The sequence below is a fragment of the Scyliorhinus torazame genome, chromosome 22 (assembly GCF_047496885.1).
Source record: "Scyliorhinus torazame isolate Kashiwa2021f chromosome 22, sScyTor2.1, whole genome shotgun sequence".
Classification (NCBI taxonomy): Eukaryota; Metazoa; Chordata; class Chondrichthyes; order Carcharhiniformes; family Scyliorhinidae; genus Scyliorhinus; species Scyliorhinus torazame.
In genome coordinates, this window is record NC_092728.1 from 25,432,602 (window position 1) to 25,455,611 (window position 23,010).

At 50.3% G+C, this 23,010-nt stretch overlaps 1 protein-coding gene across 1 annotated transcript in view; it reads right to left on the bottom strand.

Moving 5' to 3' along the window:
* Positions 1–19,295, bottom strand: part of nprl3 (NPR3-like, GATOR1 complex subunit) — a 114,889-nt gene extending 95,594 nt beyond the window's left edge. Inside the window, exon 1 of the mRNA XM_072487989.1 lies at positions 18,926–19,295. Coding sequence (XP_072344090.1) covers positions 18,926–19,076 — 151 coding nt within the window. The 5' untranslated portion in view covers positions 19,077–19,295. The remainder of the gene's footprint in view (positions 1–18,925) is intronic.
* Between the last annotated feature and the right edge of the window lie 3,715 nt (positions 19,296–23,010).

A 23,010-nucleotide genomic window follows, 5' to 3' on the forward strand; every position in this document is an offset into this window, starting at 1 on the left:
GGGTTCCACTGTGGAGGGTGATTTTGACAGGGGTTACACAGTGGAGGGTGATTTTGACAGGGGTTACACAGTGGAGGGTGATTTTGACAGGGGCTACACTGTGGAGGGTGATTTTGACAGCTGTTACACTGTGGAGGGTGATTTTGACAAGTGGTGACACTGTGGAGGGTGATTCTGACAGGGGTGACACTGTGGAAGGTGATTTTGACAGGGGTGACACTGTGGAGGGTGATTTTGACAAGGGGTTACACTGTGGAGGATGATTTTGACAAGGGGTGACACTGTGGAGGGTGATTTTGACAGGGGTTACACTGTGGAGGGGGATTTTGACAGGGGCTATACTGTGGAGGGTGATTTTGACAAGTGGTGACACTGTGGAGGGTGATTTTGAAAGAGGTTACACTGTAGAGGGTGATTTTGACAGGGGCTGCACTGTGGAGGGTGATTTTGACAGGGGTTAAACTATGGAGGGTAATTTTGACAAGGGGTTGCTCTGTGGAGGGTAATTTTGACAAGGGGTTGCTCTGTGGAGGGTGATTTTGACAGGGGTTACACTGTGGAGGGTGATTATGACAAGGGCTACACTGTGGAGGGTGATTGTGACAGGGGCTACACTGTGGAGGGTGACTTTGACAGGGGTTACACTGTGGAGGGTGATTTTGACAGCGGTTTCACTGTGGAGGGTGATTTTGACAGGGGTTACACTGTGGAGGGTGATTGTGACAGGGGCTACACTGCGGAGTGTGATTTTGACAGGGGTTACACTGTGGAGGGAGATTTTGACAGCGGTTTCACTGTGGAGGGTGATTTTGACAGGGGTTACACTGTGGAGGGTGATTTTGACAGGGGTTACACTGTGGAGGGTGATTGTGACAGGGGCTACACTGCGGAGTGTGATTTTGACAGGGGTTACACTGTGGAGGGAGATTTTGACAGCGGTTTCACTGTGGAGGGTGATTTTGACAGGGGTTACACTGTGGAGGGTGATTTTGACAGGGGCTACACTGTGGAGGCTGATTTTGACAGGGGTTACACTGTGGAGGGTGATTTTGACATGGGTGACACTGTGGAGGGTGATTTTGACAAGGGGCTACACTGTGGAGGGTGATTTTGACAAGGGTTACACTGTGGAGGGTGATTTTGTCAAGGGCTACACTGTGGAGGGTGATTTTGACAGGGGTTACACTGTGGAGGGTGATTTTGACAGGGGTTACACTGTGGAGGGTGATTTTCACAGGGGTTACACTGTGATGGGTGATTTTGACAGGGGTTACACTGTGAAGGGTGATTTTGACCGGGGTTACACAGTGGAGGGTGATTTTGACAGGGGTTACACTGTGGAGGGTGATTTTGACAAGTGGTGACACTGTGGAGGGTGATTTTGACAGACGTGACACTGTGGAGGGTGATTTTGACAGGGGTTACACAGTGGAGGGTGATTTTGACAGGGGCTACACTGTGGAGGGTGATTTTGACAGGGGTTACACTGTGGAGGGTGATTTTGACAGGGGTTACACAGTGGAGGGTGATTTTGACAGGGGTTACACAGTGGAGGGTGATTTTGACAGGGGCTACACTGCGGAGTGTGATTTTGACAGGGGTTACACTGTGGAGGGAGATTTTGACAGCGGTTTCACTGTGGAGGGTGATTTTGACAGGGGTTACACTGTGGAGGGTGATTTTGACAGGGGCTACACTGTGGAGGCTGATTTTGACAGGGGTTACACTGTGGAGGGTGATTTTGACAGGGGTGACACTGTGGAGGGTGATTTTGACAGGGGTTACGCTGTAGAGGGTGACTTTGACAGGGGTTACACTGTGGAGGGTGATTTTGACATGGGTGACACTGTGGAGGGTGATTTTGACAAGGGGCTACACTGTGGAGGGTGATTTTGACAGGGGTGACACTGCGGAGGGTGATTTTGACCGGGGTTACACAGTGGAGGGTGATTTTGACAGGGGTTACACTGTGAAGGGTGATTTTGACAGGGTTTACACTGTGGAGCGTGATTTTGACAGGGGTTACACTGTGGAGGGTGATTTTGACAGGGGTTACACTGTGGAGGGTGATTTTCACAGGGGTTACACTGTGGAGGGTGATTTTGACAGGGGTGACACTGCGGAGGGTGATTTTGACCGGGGTTACACAGTGGAGGGTGATTTTGACAGGGGTTACACTGTGAAGGGTGATTTTGACAGGGGTTACACTGTGGAGGGTGATTTTGACAGGGGTTACACTGTGGAGGGTGATTTTGACAAGGGCTACATTGTGGAGGGTGATTTTGACAGGGGTTACACTGTGGCGGGTGATTTTGACAGGGGTTACACAGTGGAGGGTGATTTTGACAGGGGTTACACTGTGAAGGGTGATTTTGACAGGGGTTACACTGTGGAGCGTGATTTTGACAGGGGTTACACTGTGGAGGGTGATTTTGACAGGGGTTACACTTTGGAGGGTGATTTTGACAGGGGTTACACTGTGGAGGGTGATTTTGACAGGTGTTATACTGTGGAGGGTGATTTTGACAGGGGTTACACTGTGGAGGGTGACTTTGACAGGGGTTACACTGTGGAGGGTGATTTTGACAAGGGGCTACACTGTGGAGGGTGATTTTGACAGGTGTTATACTGTGGAGGGTGATTTTGACAGGGGTTACACTGTGGAGGGTGACTTTGACAGGGGTTACACTGTGGAGGGTGATTTTGACAAGGGGCTACACTGTGGAGGGTGATTTTGACAAGGGTTACACTGTGGAGGGTGATTTTGACAGGGGTGACACTGCGGAGGGTGATTTTGACAAGGGGCTACACTGTGAAGGGTGATTTTGACAGGGGTTAGACTGTGGAGGGTGATTTTGACAGGGGTTACACTGTGGAGGGTGATTTTGTCAAGGGCTACACTGTGGAGGGTGATTTTGACAGGTGTTACACTGTGGAGGGAGATTTTGACAGGGGTTACACTGTGGAGGGTAATTTTGACAAGGGGTTACACTGTGGAGGGTGATTTTGACAGGGGTGACACTGTGGAGGGTGATTTTGACAAGTGGTGACACTGTGGAGGGTGATTTTGACAAGTGGTGACACTGTGGAGGGTGATATTGACAGTGGTTACACGGTGGAGGGTGATTTTGACAGGGGTTACACTGTGGAGGGTGACTTTGACAGGGGTTACACTGTGGAGGGTGATTTTGATAGGGGTTACACTGTGGAGGGTGATTTTGACAGGGGTTACACTGTGGAGGGTGATTTTGACAAGGGGTTACACTGTGGAGCGTGATTTTGACAGACGTGACACTGTGGAGGGTGATTTTGACAGGGGTTACACAGTGGAGGGTGATTTTGACAGGGGTTACATTGTGGAGGGTGATTTTGACAGGGGCTACACTGTGGAGGGTGATTTTGACATGGGTTCCACTGTGGAGGGTGATTTTGACAGGGGTTACACAGTGGAGGGTGATTTTGACAGGGGTTACACAGTGGAGGGTGATTTTGACAGGGGCTACACTGTGGAGGGTGATTTTGACAGCTGTTACACTGTGGAGGGTGATTTTGACAAGTGGTGACAATGTGGAGGGTGATTCTGACAGGGGTGACACTGTGGAAGGTGATTTTGACAGGGGTGACACTGTGGAGGGTGATTTTGACAAGGGGTTACACTGTGGAGGATGATTTTGACAGGGGCTATACTGTGGAGGGTGATTTTGACAAGTGGTGACACTGTGGAGGGTGATTTTGAAAGAGGTTACACTGTAGAGGGTGATTTTGACAGGGGCTGCACTGTGGAGGGTGATTTTGACAGGGGTTAAACTGTGGAGGGTAATTTTGACAAGGGGTTGCTCTGTGGAGGGTGATTTTGACAGGGGGTACACTGTGGAGGGTGATTTTGACAAGTGGTGACACTGTGGAGGGTGATTTTGACAAGGGTTACACTGTGGAGGGTGATTTTGACAGGGGTTACACTGTGGAGGGTGATTTTGTCAAGGGCTACACAGTGGAGGGTGATTTTGACAGGGGTTACACTGTGGAGGGTAATTTTGACAGGGGTTACATTGTGGAGGGTGATTTTGGCAGGTGTTACACTGTGGAGGGAGATTTTGACAGGGGTTACACTGTGGAGGGTAATTTTGACAGGGGTTACACTGTGGAGAGTGATTTTGACAAGTGGTGACACTGTGGAGGGTGATATTGACAGTGGTTACACGGTGGAGGGTGATTTTGACAGGGGTTACACTGTGGAGGGTCATTTTGACAGGGGTTACACTGTGGAGGGTGATTTTGACAAGGGGTTACACTGTGGAGCGTGATTTTGACAGACGTGACACTGTGGAGGGTGATTTTGACAGGGGTTACACAGTGGAGGGTGATTTTGACAGGGGTTACATTGTGGAGGGTGATTTTGACAGGGGCTACACTGTGGAGAGTGATTTTGACAAGTGGTGACACTGTGGAGGGTGATATTGACAGTGGTTACACGGTGGAGGGTGATTTTGACAGGGGTTACACTGTGGAGGGTCATTTTGACAGGGGCTACACTGTGGAGGGTGACTTTGACAGGGGTTACACTGTGGAGGGTGATTTTGATAGGGGTTACACTGTGGAGGGTGATTTTGACAGGGGTTACACTGTGGAGGGTGATTTTGACAAGGGGTTACACTGTGGAGCGTGATTTTGACAGACGTGACACTGTGGAGGGTGATTTTGACAGGGGTTACACAGTGGAGGGTGATTTTGACAGACGTGACACTGTGGAGGGTGATTTTGGCAGGTGTTACACTGTGGAGGGAGATTTTGACAGGGGTGACACTGTGGAGGGTGATTTTGACAGGGGTTACACTGTGGAGAGTGATTTTGACAAGTGGTGACACTGTGGAGGGTGATATTGACAGTGGTTACACGGTGGAGGGTGATTTTGACAGGGGTTACACTGTGGAGGGTCATTTTGACAGGGGCTACACTGTGGAGGGTGACTTTGACAGGGGTTACACTGTGGAGGGTGATTTTGATCGGGGTTACACTGTGGAGGGTGATTTTGACAGGGGTTACACTGTGGAGGGTGATTTTGACAAGGGGTTACACTGTGGAGCGTGATTTTGACAGACGTGACACTGTGGAGGGTGATTTTGACAGGGGTTACACAGTGGAGGGTGATTTTGACAGGGGTTACATTGTGGAGGGTGATTTTGACAGGGGCTACACTGTGGAGGGTCATTTTGACATGGGTTCCACTGTGGAGGGTGATTTTGACAGGGGTTACACAGTGGAGGGTGATTTTGACAGGGGTTACACAGTGGAGGGTGATTTTGACAGGGGCTACACTGTGGAGGGTGATTTTGACAGCTGTTACACTGTGGAGGGTGATTTTGACAAGTGGTGACAATGTGGAGGGTGATTCTGACAGGGGTGACACTGTGGAAGGTGATTTTGACAGGGGTGACACTGTGGAGGGTGATTTTGACAAGGGGTTACACTGTGGAGGATGATTTTGACAGGGGCTATACTGTGGAGGGTGATTTTGACAAGTGGTGACACTGTGGAGGGTGATTTTGAAAGAGGTTACACTGTAGAGGGTGATTTTGACAGGGGCTGCACTGTGGAGGGTGATTTTGACAGGGGTTAAACTGTGGAGGGTAATTTTGACAAGGGGTTGCTCTGTGGAGGGTGATTTTGACAGGGGTTACACTGTGGAGGGTGATTTTGACAAGTGGTGACACTGTGGAGGGTGATTTTGACAGGGGTTACACTGTGGACGGTGATTTTGACAGGGGTTACACTGTGGAGGGTGATTATGACAGGGGCTACACTGTGGAGGGTGATTGTGACAGGGGCTACACTGTGGAGGGTGACTTTGACAGGGGTTACACTGTGGAGGGTGATTTTGACAAGGGGTTACACTGTGGAGGGTGATTTTGACAGACGTGACACTGTGGAGGGTGATTTTGACAGGGGTTACACAGTGGAGGGTGACTTTGACAGGGGCTACACTGTGGAGGGTGATTTTGACAGTGGTTACACTGTGGAGGGTGATTTTGACAGGGGTTACACAGTGGAGGGTGATTTTGACAGGGGTTACACAGTGGAGGGTGATTTTGACGGGGCTACACTGCGGAGTGTGATTTTGACAGCGGTTTCACTGTGGAGGGTGATTTTGACAGGGGTTACACTGTGGAGGGAGATTTTGACAGCGGTTTCACTGTGGAGGGTGATTTTGACAGGGGTTACACTGTGGAGGGTGATTTTGACAGGGGCTCCACTATGGAGACTGATTTTGACAGGGGTTACACTGTGGAGGGTGATTTTGACAGGGGTGACACTGTGGAGGGTGATTTTGACAGGGGTTACGCTGTAGAGGGTGACTTTGACAGGGGTTACACTGTGGAGGGTGATTTTGCATGGGTGACACTGTGGAGGGTGATTTTGACAGGGGTTACACTGTGGAGGGTGATTTGACAGGGGTGACACTGTGGAGGGTGATTTTGACAAGGGGCTACACTGTGGAGGGTGATTTGACAGGGGTGACACTGTGGAGGGTGATTTTGACAGGGGTTACACTGTGGAGGGTGACTTTGACAGGGGTTACACTGTGGAGGGTGATTTTGACAGGGGTTACACTGTGGAGGGTGATTTTGACAAGGGTTACACTGTGGAGGGTGATTTTGTCAAGGGCTACACTGTGGAGGGCGATTTTGACAGGGGTTACACAGTGGAGGGTGATTTTGACAGGGGCTACACTGTGGAGGGTGATTTTGACAGGGGTGACACTGTGGAGGGTGATTTCGACAGGGGTTACACTGTGGAGGGCGATTTTGACAGGGGTTACACTGTGGAGGGCGATTTTGACAGGGGTTACACAGTGGAGGGTGATTTTGACAGGGGCTACACTGTGGAGGGTGATTTTGACAGGGGTGACACTGTGGAGGGTGATTTCGACAGGGGTTACACTGTGGAGGGTGATTTTGACAGGGGTTACACTGTGGAGGGTGATTTTCACAGGGGTTACACTGTGGAGGGTGATTTTGACAGGGGTGACACTGCGGAGGGTGATTTTGACAGGGGTTACACTGTGGAGGGTGATTTTGACCGGGGTTACACAGTGGAGGGTGATTTTGACAGGGGCTACACTGTGGAGGGTGACTTTGACAGGGGTGACACTGTGGAGGGTGATTATGAAAGAGGTTACACTGTGGAGGGTGATTTTGACAGGGGTGAGATTATTCAGGGGGGTGATTCTGTTATGGGTGTTTTGTGAGGGTGATTCTGACACTGTGGAGGGTGTTTTGTGACGGTAATTCTGACACAGTGCAGGGTGCTTTGTGAGGGTGATTCTGACACAGTGGCGGGTGCTTTGTGAGGGTGATTCTGACAATGTGGAGGGTGTTTTGTGAGGGTGATTCTGACACTTTGGAGAGTGTTTTGTGAGGGTGATTTTGACACTGTGGAAGGTGTTTTGTGAGGGTGATTCTGACACTGTGGAGGGTGTTTTGTGAGGGTGATTCTGACACAGTGGAGGGTGATTTGTGAGGGTGATTCTGACACTGTGGACGGTGTTTTGTGAGGGTGATTCTGACACAGTGGAGGGTGTTTTGTGAAGGTGATTTTGACACTGTGGAAGGTGTTTTGGGAGGGTGATTCTGACACTGAGGGTGTTTTGTGTGGGTGATTCATACACTGTGGACGGTGCTTAGTGAGGGTGATTCTGACACTGTGGAGTGTGTTTGTGAGGGTGATTCTGACACTGGAGTGTGTTTTGTGAGGGTGATTCTGACACAGTGCAGGGTGCTTTGTGAGGGTGATTCTGACACTGTGGACGGTGTTTTGTGAGGGTGATTCTGACACTGTGGACGGTGTTTTGTGAGGGTGATTCTGACACTGTGGAGGGTGTTTTGTGAGGGTGATTCTGACACTGCGGAGGGTGTTTTGTGAGGCTGATTCTGACACTGTGGAGGGTGTTTTGAGAGGGTGATTCTGACACTGTGGAGGTTGTTTTGTGAGGGTGATTCTGACGTGGTGACACTGGACGGTGTTTTGTGAGGGTGATTCTGACACTGTGGAGGGTGTTTTGTGAGGCTGATTCTGACACTGCGGAGGGTGTTTTGTGAGGGTGAGTCTGACACTGTGGAGCGTGTTTTGTGAGGGTGATTCTGACACTGTGGAGGGTGTTTTGTGAGGGTGATTCTGACACTGTGGACGGTGTTTTGTGAGGGTGATTCTGACACTGTGGAGGGTGTTTTGTGAGGGTGATTCTGACACTGTGGAGGGTGTTTTATGAGGGTGATTCTGACACTGTGGTTGGTGTTTTGTGAGGGTGATTCTGACGGGGTGACACTGTGGAGGGTGTTTTCTGAGGGTGATTCTGACATGTGGACGATGTTTTGTCAGGGTGATTCTGACACTGTGGAGGGTGTTTTGTGAGGGTGATTCTGACATGTGGACGATGTTTTGTGAGGGTCATTCTGACACTGTGGACGGTGTTTTGTGAGGGTGATTCTGACACTGCGGAGGGTGTTTTGTGAGAGTGATTCTGACACTGTGGACGGTGTTTTGTGAGGGTGATTCTGACACTGTGGAGGGTGTTTTGTGAGGGTGATTCTGACACTGTGGACGGTGTTTTGTGAGGGTGATTCTGACACTGTGGAGGGTGTTTTGTGAGGGTGATTCTGACACAGTGGAGGGTGTTTTGTGAGGGTGATTCTGACACAGTGCAGGGTGCTTTGTGAGGGTTATTCTGACACTGTGGACGGTGTTTTGTGAGGGTGATTCTGACACTGTGGAGGGTGTTTTGTGAGGGTGATTCTGACACTGTGGACGGTGTTTTGTGAGGGTGATTCTGACACTGTGGAGGGTGTTTTGTGAGGGTGATTCTGACACAGTGGAGGGTGTTTTGTGAGGCTGATTCTGACACTGTGGACGGTGTTTTGTGATGGTAATTCTGACACTGTGGAGGGTGTTTTGTGAGGGTGATTCTGACACTGCGGAGGTTGTTTTGTGAGGCTGATTCTGACACTGTGGAGGGTGTTTTGTGAGGGTGATTCTGACACAGTGGAGGGTGCTTTGAGAGGGTGATTCTGACACTGTGGAGGGTGTTTTGTGAGAGTGATTCTGACACTGCGGAGGTTGTTTTGTGAGAGTGATTCTGACACTGTGGAGGGTGTTTTGTGAGGGTGATTCTGACACTGTGGAGGGTGTTTTGTGAGAGTGATTCTGACACTGCGGAGGTTGTTTTGTGAGGGTGATTCTGACACTGTGGAGGGTCTTTTGTGAGGGTGATTCTGACACTGCGGAGGTTGTTTTGTGAGGGTGATTCTGACACTGTGGAGGGTGTTTTGTGAGGGTGATTCTGACACTGTGGAGGGTGCTTTGTGAGGGTGATTCTGACACTGCGGAGGTTGTTTTGTGAGGGTATTTCTGACACAGTGGAGGGTGTTTTGTGAGGGTGATTCTGACACTGTGGAGGGTGCTTTGTGAGGGTGATTCTGACACTGCGGAGGTTGTTTTGTGAGGGTGATTCTGACACTGTGGAGGGTGCTTTGTGAGGGTGATTCTGACACTGTGGACGGTGTTTTGTGAGGGTGATTCTGACACTGTGGAGGGTGTTTTGTGAGGGTGATTCTGACACTGTGGAGGGTGTTTTATGAGGGTGATTCTGACACTGTGGAGGGTGTTTTGTGAGGGTGATTCTGACACTGTGGAGGGTGTTTTGTGAGGGTGATTCTGACACTGTGGAGGGTGTTTTGTGAGGGTGATTCTGACACAGTGGCGGGTGCTTTGTGAGGGTAATTCTGACACTGTGGAGGGTGTTTTGTGAGGGTGATTCTGACACTGTGGAGGGTGTTTTGTGAGGGTGATTCTGACACAGTGGAGGGTGCTTTGTGAGGGTGATTCTGACACTGTGGAGGGTGTTTTGTGAGGCTGATTCTGACACAGTGGAGGGTGCTTTGTGAGGGTATTTCTGACACAGTGGAGGGTGTTTTGTGAGGGTGATTCTGACACTGTGGAGGGTGTTTTGTGAGGGTGATTCTGACACTGTGGAGGGTGCTTTGTGAGGGTGATTCTGACACTGTGGAGGGTGTTTTGTGAGGGTGATTCTGACACTGTGGAGGGTGTTTTGTGAGAGTGATTCTGACACTGTGGAGGGTGCTTTGTGAGGGTGATTCTGACACTGTGGAGGGTGCTTTGTGAGGGTGATTCTGACACTGTGGAGGGTGTTTTGTGAGAGTGATTCTGACACTGTGGAGGGTGTTTTGTGAGGGTAATTCTGACACTGTGGACGGTGTTTTGTGAGGGTGATTCTGACACTGTGGAGTGTGTTTTGTGAGGGTGATTCTGACAATGTGGAGGGTGTTTTGTGAGGGTGATTCTGACACTGTGGAGGGTGCTTTGTGAGGGTGATTCTGACACTGTGGAGGGTGCTTTGTGAGGGTGATTCTGACACTGTGGAGGGTGCTTTGTGAGGGTGATTCTGACACTGTGGAGGGTGTTTTGTGAGAGTGATTCTGACACTGTGGAGGGTGTTTTGTGAGGGTGATTCTGACACTGTGGAGTGTGTTTTGTGAGGGTGATTCTGACAATGTGGAGGGTGCTTTGTGAGGGTGATTCTGACACTGTGGAGGGTGCTTTGTGAGGGTGATTCTGACACTGTGGAGGGTGCTTTGTGAGGGTGATTCTGACACTGTGGAGGGTGCTTTGTGAGGGTGATTCTGACACTGTGGAGGGTGCTTTGTGAGGGTGATTCTGACACTGTGGAGGGTGCTTTGTGAGGGTGATTCTGACACTGTGGAGGGTGTTTTGTGAGAGTGATTCTGACACTGTGGAGGGTGTTTTGTGAGGGTAATTCTGACACTGTGGACGGTTTTTTGTGAGGGTGATTCTGACACTGTGGAGTGTGTTTTGTGAGGGTGATTCTGACAATGTGGAGGGTGTTTTGTGAGGGTGATTCTGACACTGTGGAGGGTGCTTTGTGAGGGTGATTCTGACACTGTGGAGGGTGCTTTGTGAGGATGATTCTGACACTGTGGAGGGTGTTTTGTGAGAGTGATTCTGACACTGTGGAGGGTGCTTTGTGAGGGTGATTCTGACACTGTGGAGAGTGTTTTGTGAGGGTGATTCTGACACTGTGGACGGTGTTTTGTGACAGTGATTCTGACACTGTGGAGGGTGCTTTGTGAGGGTGATTCTGACACTGTGGACGGTGTTTTGTGAGGGCGATTCTGACACAGTGGAGGGTGCTTTGTGAGGGTGATTCTGACACAGTGGAGGGTGTTTTGTGAGGGTGATTCTGACACTGTGGAGGGTGTTTTGTGAGGGTGATTCTGACACTGTGGACGGTGCTTTGTGAGGGTGATTCTGACACTGTGGACGGTGTTTTGTGAGGGTGATTCTGACACTGTGGAGGGTGCTTTGTGAGGGCGATTCTGACACAGTGGCGGGTGCTTTGTGAGGATGATTCTGACACTGTGGAGGGTGTTTTGTGAGGGTGATTCTGACACTGTGGAGGGTGTTTTGTGAGGGTGATTCTGACACTGTGGAGGGTGTTTTGTGAGGGTGATTCTGACACTGTGGACGGTGCTTTGTGAGGGTGATTCTGACACTGTGGACGGTGTTTTGTGAGGGTGATTCTGACACTGTGGAGGGTGCTTTGTGAGGGTGATTCTGACACAGTGGAGGGTGCTTTGTGAGGGTATTTCTGACACAGTGGAGGGTGTTTTGTGAGGGTGATTCTGACACTGTGGAGGGTGCTTTGTGAGGGTGATTCTGACACTGCGGAGGTTGTTTTGTGAGGGTGATTCTGACACTGTGGAGGGTGCTTTGTGAGGGTGATTCTGACACTGTGGACGGTGTTTTGTGAGGGTGATTCTGACACTGTGGAGGGTGTTTTGTGAGGGTGATTCTGACACTGTGGAGGGTGTTTTATGAGGGTGATTCTGACACTGTGGAGGGTGTTTTGTGAGGGTGATTCTGACACTGTGGAGGGTGTTTTGTGAGGGTGATTCTGACACTGTGGAGGGTGTTTTGTGAGGGTGATTCTGACACAGTGGCGGGTGCTTTGTGAGGGTAATTCTGACACTGTGGAGGGTGTTTTGTGAGGGTGATTCTGACACTGTGGAGGGTGTTTTGTGAGGGTGATTCTGACACAGTGGAGGGTGCTTTGTGAGGGTGATTCTGACACTGTGGAGGGTGTTTTGTGAGGCTGATTCTGACACAGTGGAGGGTGCTTTGTGAGGGTATTTCTGACACAGTGGAGGGTGTTTTGTGAGGGTGATTCTGACACTGTGGAGGGTGTTTTGTGAGGGTGATTCTGACACTGTGGAGGGTGCTTTGTGAGGGTGATTCTGACACTGTGGAGGGTGTTTTGTGAGGGTGATTCTGACACTGTGGAGGGTGTTTTGTGAGAGTGATTCTGACACTGTGGAGGGTGCTTTGTGAGGGTGATTCTGACACTGTGGAGGGTGCTTTGTGAGGGTGATTCTGACACTGTGGAGGGTGTTTTGTGAGAGTGATTCTGACACTGTGGAGGGTGTTTTGTGAGGGTAATTCTGACACTGTGGACGGTGTTTTGTGAGGGTGATTCTGACACTGTGGAGTGTGTTTTGTGAGGGTGATTCTGACAATGTGGAGGGTGTTTTGTGAGGGTGATTCTGACACTGTGGAGGGTGCTTTGTGAGGGTGATTCTGACACTGTGGAGGGTGCTTTGTGAGGGTGATTCTGACACTGTGGAGGGTGCTTTGTGAGGGTGATTCTGACACTGTGGAGGGTGTTTTGTGAGAGTGATTCTGACACTGTGGAGGGTGTTTTGTGAGGGTGATTCTGACACTGTGGAGTGTGTTTTGTGAGGGTGATTCTGACAATGTGGAGGGTGCTTTGTGAGGGTGATTCTGACACTGTGGAGGGTGCTTTGTGAGGGTGATTCTGACACTGTGGAGGGTGCTTTGTGAGGGTGATTCTGACACTGTGGAGGGTGCTTTGTGAGGGTGATTCTGACACTGTGGAGGGTGCTTTGTGAGGGTGATTCTGACACTGTGGAGGGTGCTTTGTGAGGGTGATTCTGACACTGTGGAGGGTGTTTTGTGAGAGTGATTCTGACACTGTGGAGGGTGTTTTGTGAGGGTAATTCTGACACTGTGGACGGTTTTTTGTGAGGGTGATTCTGACACTGTGGAGTGTGTTTTGTGAGGGTGATTCTGACAATGTGGAGGGTGTTTTGTGAGGGTGATTCTGACACTGTGGAGGGTGCTTTGTGAGGGTGATTCTGACACTGTGGAGGGTGCTTTGTGAGGATGATTCTGACACTGTGGAGGGTGTTTTGTGAGAGTGATTCTGACACTGTGGAGGGTGCTTTGTGAGGGTGATTCTGACACTGTGGAGGGTGTTTTGTGAGGGTGATTCTGACACTGTGGACGGTGTTTTGTGACAGTGATTCTGACACTGTGGAGGGTGCTTTGTGAGGGTGATTCTGACACTGTGGACGGTGTTTTGTGAGGGCGATTCTGACACAGTGGAGGGTGCTTTGTGAGGGTGATTCTGACACAGTGGAGGGTGTTTTGTGAGGGTGATTCTGACACTGTGGAGGGTGTTTTGTGAGGGTGATTCTGACACTGTGGACGGTGCTTTGTGAGGGTGATTCTGACACTGTGGACGGTGTTTTGTGAGGGTGATTCTGACACTGTGGAGGGTGCTTTGTGAGGGCGATTCTGACACTGTGGAGGGTGCTTTGTGAGGGTGATTCTGACACTGTGGAGAGTGTTTTGTGAGGGTGATTCTGACACTGTGGACGGTGTTTTGTGACAGTGATTCTGACACTGTGGAGGGTGCTTTGTGAGGGTGATTCTGACACTGTGGACGGTGTTTTGTGAGGGCGATTCTGACACAGTGGAGGGTGCTTTGTGAGGGTGATTCTGACACAGTGGAGGGTGTTTTGTGAGGGTGATTCTGACACTGTGGAGGGTGTTTTGTGAGGGTGATTCTGACACTGTGGACGGTGCTTTGTGAGGGTGATTCTGACACTGTGGACGGTGTTTTGTGAGGGTGATTCTGACACTGTGGAGGGTGCTTTGTGAGGGCGATTCTGACACAGTGGCGGGTGCTTTGTGAGGATGATTCTGACACTGTGGAGGGTGTTTTGTGAGGGTGATTCTGACACTGTGGAGGGTGTTTTGTGAGGGTGATTCTGACACTGTGGAGGGTGTTTTGTGAGGGTGATTCTGACACTGTGGACGGTGCTTTGTGAGGGTGATTCTGACACTGTGGACGGTGTTTTGTGAGGGTGATTCTGACACTGTGGAGGGTGCTTTGTGAGGGTGATTCTGACACAGTGGAGGGTGCTTTGTGAGGGTATTTCTGACACAGTGGAGGGTGTTTTGTGAGGGTGATTCTGACACTGTGGAGGGTGCTTTGTGAGGGTGATTCTGACACTGCGGAGGTTGTTTTGTGAGGGTGATTCTGACACTGTGGAGGGTGCTTTGTGAGGGTGATTCTGACACTGTGGACGGTGTTTTGTGAGGGTGATTCTGACACTGTGGAGGGTGTTTTGTGAGGGTGATTCTGACACTGTGGAGGGTGTTTTATGAGGGTGATTCTGACACTGTGGAGGGTGTTTTGTGAGGGTGATTCTGACACTGTGGAGGGTGTTTTGTGAGGGTGATTCTGACACTGTGGAGGGTGTTTTGTGAGGGTGATTCTGACACAGTGGCGGGTGCTTTGTGAGGGTAATTCTGACACTGTGGAGGGTGTTTTGTGAGGGTGATTCTGACACTGTGGAGGGTGTTTTGTGAGGGTGATTCTGACACAGTGGAGGGTGCTTTGTGAGGGTGATTCTGACACTGTGGAGGGTGTTTTGTGAGGCTGATTCTGACACAGTGGAGGGTGCTTTGTGAGGGTATTTCTGACACAGTGGAGGGTGTTTTGTGAGGGTGATTCTGACACTGTGGAGGGTGTTTTGTGAGGGTGATTCTGACACTGTGGAGGGTGCTTTGTGAGGGTGATTCTGACACTGTGGAGGGTGTTTTGTGAGGGTGATTCTGACACTGTGGAGGGTGTTTTGTGAGAGTGATTCTGACACTGTGGAGGGTGCTTTGTGAGGGTGATTCTGACACTGTGGAGGGTGCTTTGTGAGGGTGATTCTGACACTGTGGAGGGTGTTTTGTGAGAGTGATTCTGACACTGTGGAGGGTGTTTTGTGAGGGTAATTCTGACACTGTGGACGGTGTTTTGTGAGGGTGATTCTGACACTGTGGAGTGTGTTTTGTGAGGGTGATTCTGACAATGTGGAGGGTGTTTTGTGAGGGTGATTCTGACACTGTGGAGGGTGCTTTGTTAGGGTGATTCTGACACTGTGGAGGGTGCTTTGTGAGGGTGATTCTGACACTGTGGAGGGTGCTTTGTGAGGGTGATTCTGACACTGTGGAGGGTGTTTTGTGAGAGTGATTCTGACACTGTGGAGGGTGTTTTGTGAGGGTGATTCTGACACTGTGGAGTGTGTTTTGTGAGGGTGATTCTGACAATGTGGAGGGTGCTTTGTGAGGGTGATTCTGACACTGTGGAGGGTGCTTTGTGAGGGTGATTCTGACACTGTGGAGGGTGCTTTGTGAGGGTGATTCTGACACTGTGGAGGGTGCTTTGTGAGGGTGATTCTGACACTGTGGAGGGTGCTTTGTGAGGGTGATTCTGACACTGTGGAGGGTGCTTTGTGAGGGTGATTCTGACACTGTGGAGGGTGTTTTGTGAGAGTGATTCTGACACTGTGGAGGGTGTTTTGTGAGGGTAATTCTGACACTGTGGACGGTTTTTTGTGAGGGTGATTCTGACACTGTGGAGTGTGTTTTGTGAGGGTGATTCTGACAATGTGGAGGGTGTTTTGTGAGGGTGATTCTGACACTGTGGAGGGTGCTTTGTGAGGGTGATTCTGACACTGTGGAGGGTGCTTTGTGAGGATGATTCTGACACTGTGGAGGGTGTTTTGTGAGAGTGATTCTGACACTGTGGAGGGTGCTTTGTGAGGGTGATTCTGACACTGTGGAGGGTGTTTTGTGAGGGTGATTCTGACACTGTGGACGGTGTTTTGTGACAGTGATTCTGACACTGTGGAGGGTGCTTTGTGAGGGTGATTCTGACACTGTGGACGGTGTTTTGTGAGGGCGATTCTGACACAGTGGAGGGTGCTTTGTGAGGGTGATTCTGACACAGTGGAGGGTGTTTTGTGAGGGTGATTCTGACACTGTGGAGGGTGTTTTGTGAGGGTGATTCTGACACTGTGGACGGTGCTTTGTGAGGGTGATTCTGACACTGTGGACGGTGTTTTGTGAGGGTGATTCTGACACTGTGGAGGGTGCTTTGTGAGGGCGATTCTGACACAGTGGCGGGTGCTTTGTGAGGATGATTCTGACACTGTGGAGGGTGTTTTGTGAGGGTGATTCTGACACTGTGGAGGGTGTTTTGTGAGGGTGATTCTGACACTGTGGAGGGTGTTTTGTGAGGGTGATTCTGACACTGTGGACGGTGCTTTGTGAGGGTGATTCTGACACTGTGGACGGTGTTTTGTGAGGGTGATTCTGACACTGTGGAGGGTGCTTTGTGAGGGTGATTCTGACACAGTGGAGGGTGCTTTGTGAGGGTATTTCTGACACAGTGGAGGGTGTTTTGTGAGGGTGATTCTGACACTGTGGAGGGTGCTTTGTGAGGGTGATTCTGACACTGTGGAGGGTGTTTTGTGAGGGTGATTCTGACACTGTGGAGGGTGTTTTGTGAGGGTGATTCTGACACTGTGGAAGGTGTTTTGTGAGGGTGATTCTGACACTGTGGAGGGTGTTTTGTGAGGGTGATTCTGACACTGTGGAGGGTGTTTTGTGAGGGTGATTCTGACACTGTGGAGGGTGCTTTGTGAGGGTGATTCTGACACTGTGGAGGGTGTTTTGTGAGGGTGATTCTGACACTGTGGAGGGTGTTTTGTGAGGGTGATTCTGACACTGTGGAGGGTGCTTTGTGAGGGTGATTCTGACACTGTGGAGGGTGTTTTGTGAGGGTGATTCTGACACTGTGGAGGGTGTTTTGTGAGGGTGATTCTGACACTGTGGAGGGTGTTTTGTGAGGGTGATTCTGACACTGTGGAGGGTGTTTTGTGAGGGTGATTCTGACACTGTGGAGGGTGTTTTGTGAGGGTGATTCTGACACTGTGGAGGGTGTTTTGTGAGGGTGATTCTGACACTGTGGAGGGTGTTTTGTGAGGGTGATTCTAACACTGTGGAGGGTGCTTTGTGAGGGTGATTCTGACACTGTGGAGGGTGTTTTGTGAGGGTGATTCTGACACTGTGGAGGGTGTTTTGTGAGGGTGATTCTGACACTGTGGAGGGTGTTTTGTGAGGGTGATTCTGACACTGTGGAGGGTGTTTTGTGAGGGTGATTCTGACACTGTGGAGGGTGTTTTGTGAGGGTGATTCTGACACTGTGGAGGGTGTTTTGTGAGGGTGATTCTGACACTGTGGAGGGTGCTTTGTGAGGGTGATTCTGACACTGTGGAGGGTGCTTTGTGAGGGTGATTCTGACACTGTGGAGGGTGTTTTGTGAGGGTGATTCTGACACTGTGGAGGGTGCTTTGTGAGGGTGATTCTGACACAGTGGAGGGTGTTTTGTGAGGGTGATTCTGACACTGTGGAGGGTGTTTTGTGAGGGTGATTCTGACACTGTGGAGGGTGTTTTGTGAGGGTGATTCTGACACTGTGGAGGGTGTTTTGTGAGGGTGATTCTGACACTGTGGAGGGTGTTTTGTGAGGGTGATTCTGACACTGTGGAGGGTGTTTGTGAGGGTGATTCTGACACTGTGGAGGGTGCTTTGTGAGGGTGATTCTGACACTGTGGAGGGTGTTTTGTGAGGGTGATTCTGACACAGTGGAGGGTGTTTTGTGAGGGTGATTCTGACACTGTGGAGGGTGTTTTGTGAGGGTGATTCTGACACAGTGGAGGGTGTTTTGTGAGGGTGATTCTGACACTGTGGAGGGTGTTTTGTGAGGGTGATTCTGACACTGTGGAGGGTGTTTTGTGAGGGTGATTCTGACACAGTGGAGGGTGCTTTGTGAGGGTGATTCTGACACTGTGGAGGGTGCTTTGTGAGGGTGATTCTGACACTGTGGAGGGTGTTTTGTGAGGGTGATTCTGACACAGTGGAGGGTGTTTTGTGAGGGTGATTCTGACACTGTGGAGGGTGTTTTGTGAGGGTGATTCTGACACAGTGGAGGGTGTTTTGTGAGGGTGATTCTGACACTGTGGAGGGTGTTTTGTGAGGGTGATTCTGACACAGTGGAGGGTGTTTTGTGAGGGTGATTCTGACACTGTGGAGGGTGTTTTGTGAGGGTGATTCTGACACAGTGGAGGGTGTTTTGTGAGGGTGATTCTGACACTGTGGAGGGTGCTTTGTGAGGGTGATTCTGACAATGTGGAGGGTGTTTTGTGAGGGTGATTCTGACACTGTGGAGGGTGTTTTGTGAGGGTGATTCTGACACTGTGGAGGGTGTTTTGTGAGGGTGATTCTGACACTGTGGAGGGTGTTTTGTGAGGGTGATTCTGACACAGTGGAGGGTGATTTGTGAGGGTGATTCTGACACTGTGGAGGGTGTTTTGTGAGGGTGATTCTGACACTGTGGAGGGTGTTTTGTGAGGGTGATTCTGACACTGTGGAGGGTGCTTTGTGAGGGTGATTCTGACACTGTGGAGGGTGTTTTGTGAGGGTGATTCTGACACTGTGGAGGGTGTTTTGTGAGGGTGATTCTGACACTGTGGAGGGTGTTTTGTGAGGGTGATTCTGACACTGTGGAGGGTGCTTTGTGAGGGTGATTCTGACACTGTGGAGGGTGCTTTGTGAGGGTGATTCTGACACTGTGGAGGGTGCTTTGTGAGGGTGATTCTGACACTGTGGAGGGTGCTTTGTGAGCTCGCACTTACTGCTCTGAGCTCCTTGCTGCTCCTGCTGCAGTTGGAAGGGGAATCTGAAGAGGAGTTTGTTGCCTCTGCTGCCAGAGCTGACTAGGATCACACTGATGGGGTTGGTGTCCTCCCCCCATGATGGCGGCGGCTGCTGCTGCTGTTGCTGCATTCACACCCCTGGCGCTGCCCTGCAGCGGGCTCGGGCCGCAGATCTCCCGCCCGGACAATCACCCTCCCTCACTGCACAGTCAGCGGGCGGGACAGTCAGAGTTCCTCGGCGCTAGCGGCCATTTTTTATCAAGTCACTCCCAGCCCGCGGTCATTTTGAATCCGCTCATTCGATCATCATCCGCGGCCATCTTTAGTCAAGTCAAAAACTCGCGGCGGCCAACGTAACCAGAAAAAATCGCAATAAAGCCAAACTTTCGAGGCCATCTTTGATCAAGACATTGTCCGCCCGCGGTTATTGTCACACAGTCACCCTCGGCCAATCGGTGATAGAGTGCCTTCTCTTGGTGGCCATCTTTGATTCAGGCAGTCGCCTGGTCGTGGCACTGCTGGCAGTCAGCCATCTTTAGCTCAGCCGCGCCTCTTCTGCGGCCATCTTTGATCCAGTCGTTCCAAGAGGTTCCTGGTGGCCATTTTTAATTCAGTCAATCCCACAGCAACGGCCATCTTTGATCCATGAACCCTTCCACTGTCCACTCAGACTGGACACTGAACCCACTGTTCACTCAGACTGACCACTGAATCCTGTCCACTCAGACTGGACCCTAAATCCACTGTCCACTCAGACTGGACACTGAATCCTGTCCACTCAGACTGGATACTAAATCCACTGTCCACTCAGACTGGACACTGAATCCTGTCCACTCAGACTGGACACTAAATCCACTGTCCACTCAGACTGAACACTGAAACCTGTCCACTCAGACTGGACCCTAAATCCACTGTCCACTAAGACTGGACACTGAATCCTGTCCACTCAGACTGGACACTAAATCCACTGTGCACTAAGACTGGACACTGAATCCTGTCCACTCAGACTGGACACTAAATCCACTGTCCACACAGACTGGACACTGAATCCTGTCCACTCAGACTGAACACAGAATCCTGTCCACTCAGACTGAACACTGAATACTGTCCACTCAGACTGGACACTGAATCCTGTCCACACAGACTGAACACTGAATCCTGTCCATTCAGACTGGACCCTAAATCCACTGACCACTCAGACTGAACACTGAATCCTGTCCACTCAGACTGGACACTGAATGCTGACCACTCAGACTGAACACTGAATCCTGTCCACTCAGACTGGACACTAAATCCACTGTCAACACAGACTGGACACTGAATCCTGTCCACTCAGACAGGACACTGAATCATAAGACCATAAGACATAGGAGCGGAAGTAAGGCCATTCGGCCCATCGAGTCCACTCCGCCATTCAATCATGGCTGATTTCAACTCCATTTACCCGCTCTCTCTCCATAGCCCTTAATTCCTCGGGAAATCAAGAATTTATCAACTTCTGTCTTAAAGACACTCAACGTCCCGGCCTCCACCGCCCTCTGTGGCAATGAATTCCACAGACCCACCACTCTCTGGCTAAAGAAATTTCTCCTCATCTCTGTTCTAAAGTGACTCCCTTTTATTCTAAGGCTGTGCCCCCGGGTCCTAGTCTCCCCTGCTAATGGAAACAACTTCCCTACATCCACCCTATCTAAGCCATTCATTATCTTGTAAGTTTCAATTAGATCTCCCCTCAACCTCCTAAACTCCAATGAATATAATCCCAGGATCCTCAGACGTTCATCGTATGTTAAGCCTACCATTCCTGGGATCATCCGTGTGAATCTCCGCTGGACCCGCTCCAGTGCCAGTATGTCCTTCCTGAGGTGTGGGGCCCAAAATTGCTCACAGTATTCTAAATGGGGCCTAACTAATGCTTTATAAAGCTTCAGAAGTACATCCCTGCTTTTATATTCCAATCCTGTCCACTCAGACTGGACACAGAATCCTGTCCACTCAGACTGGACACTGAATCTTGTCCACTCAGACTGGACACTGAATCCTGTCCACTCAGACTGGACACTGAATCCTGTCTACTCAGACTGGACACTGAATCCTGTCCACTCAGACTGGACACTGAATCTTGTCCACTCAGACTGGACACTGAATGCTGTCCACACAGACTGAACACTGAATCCTGTCCACACAGACTGGACACTGAATCCTGTCCACTCAGACTGGACACTGAATCCTGTCCACTCAGACTGGACACTGAATCCTGTCCACTCAGACTGGACACTGAATCCTGTCCACTCAGACTGGACACTGAATCCTGTCCACACAGACTGGACAGTGAATCCTGTCCACTCAGACTGGACACTGAATCCTGTCCACTCAGACTGGACCCTAAATCCACTGACCACTCAGACTGAACACTGAATCCTGTCCACTCAGACTGGACACTGAATGCTGACCACTCAGACTGAACACTGAATCCTGTCCACTCAGACTGGACACTAAATCCACTGTCCACACAGACTGGACACTGAATCCTGTCCACTCAGACTGAACACAGAATCCTGTCCACTCAGACTGGACACTGAATGCTGTCCACTCAGACTGGACACTGAATGCTGTCCACTCAGACTGGACACTGAATCCTGTCCACTCAGACTGGACACAGAATCCTGTCCACTCAGACAGGACACTGAATCATAAGACCATAAGACATAGGAGCGGAAGTAAGGCCATTCGGCCCATCGAGTCCACTCCGCCATTCAATCATGGCTGATTTCAACTCCATTTACCCGCTCTCTCTCCATAGCCCTTAATTCCTCGAGAAATCAAGAATTTATCAACTTCTGTCTTAAAGACACTCAACGTCCCGGCCTCCACCGCCCTCTGTGGCAATGAATTCCACAGACCCACCACTCTCTGGCTAAAGAAATTTCTCCTCATCTCTGTTCTAAAGTGACTCCCTTTTATTCTAAGGCTGTGCCCCCGGGTCCTAGTCTCCCATGCTAATGGAAACAACTTCCCTACATCCACCCTATCTAAGCCATTCATTATCTTGTAAGTTTCAATTAGATCTCCCCTCAACCTCCTAAACTCCAATGAATATAATCCCAGGATCCTCAGACGTTCATCGTATGTTAGGCCTACCATTCCTGGGATCATCCGTGTGAATCTCCGCTGGACCCGCTCCAGTGCCAGTATGTCCTTCCTGAGGTGTGGGGCCCAAAATTGCTCACAGTATTCTAAATGGGGCCTAACTAATGCTTTATAAAGCTTCAGAAGTACATCCCTGCTTTTATATTCCAATCCTGTCCACTCAGACTGGACACAGAATCTTGTCCACTCAGACTGGACACTGAATCTTGTCCACTCAGACTGGACACTGAATCCTGTCCACTCAGAGTGGACACTGAATCCTGTCCACTCAGACTGGACACTGAATCTTGTCCACTCAGACTGGACACTGAATCCTGTCCACTCAGACTGGACACTGAATCCTGTCCACTCAGACTGGACACTGAATCTTGTCCACTCAGACTGGACACTGAATGCTGTCCACACAGACTGAACACTGAATCCTGTCCACACAGACTGGACACTGAATCCTGTCCACTCAGACTGGACACTGAATCCTGTCCACTCAGACTGGACACTGAATCCTGTCCACTCAGACTGGACACTGAATCCTGTCCACTCAGACTGGACACTGAATCCTGTCCACTCAGACTGGACACTGAATCCTGTCCACACAGACTGGACAGTGAATCCTGTCCACTCAGACTGGACACTGAATCCTGTCCACTCAGACTGGACACTGAAACCTGTCCACTCAGACTGGACACTGAATCCTGTACACACAGACTGGACACTGAATCCTGTCCACTCAGACTGGACACTGAATCCTGTCCACTCAGGCTGGACACTGAATCCTGTCCACTCAGACTTGACACTGAATCCTGTCCACTCAGATTGGACACTGAATGCTGTCCACACAGACTGAACACTGAATCCTGTCCACTCAGACTGGACACTGAATCCTGTCCACTCAGACTGGACACTGAATCCTGTCC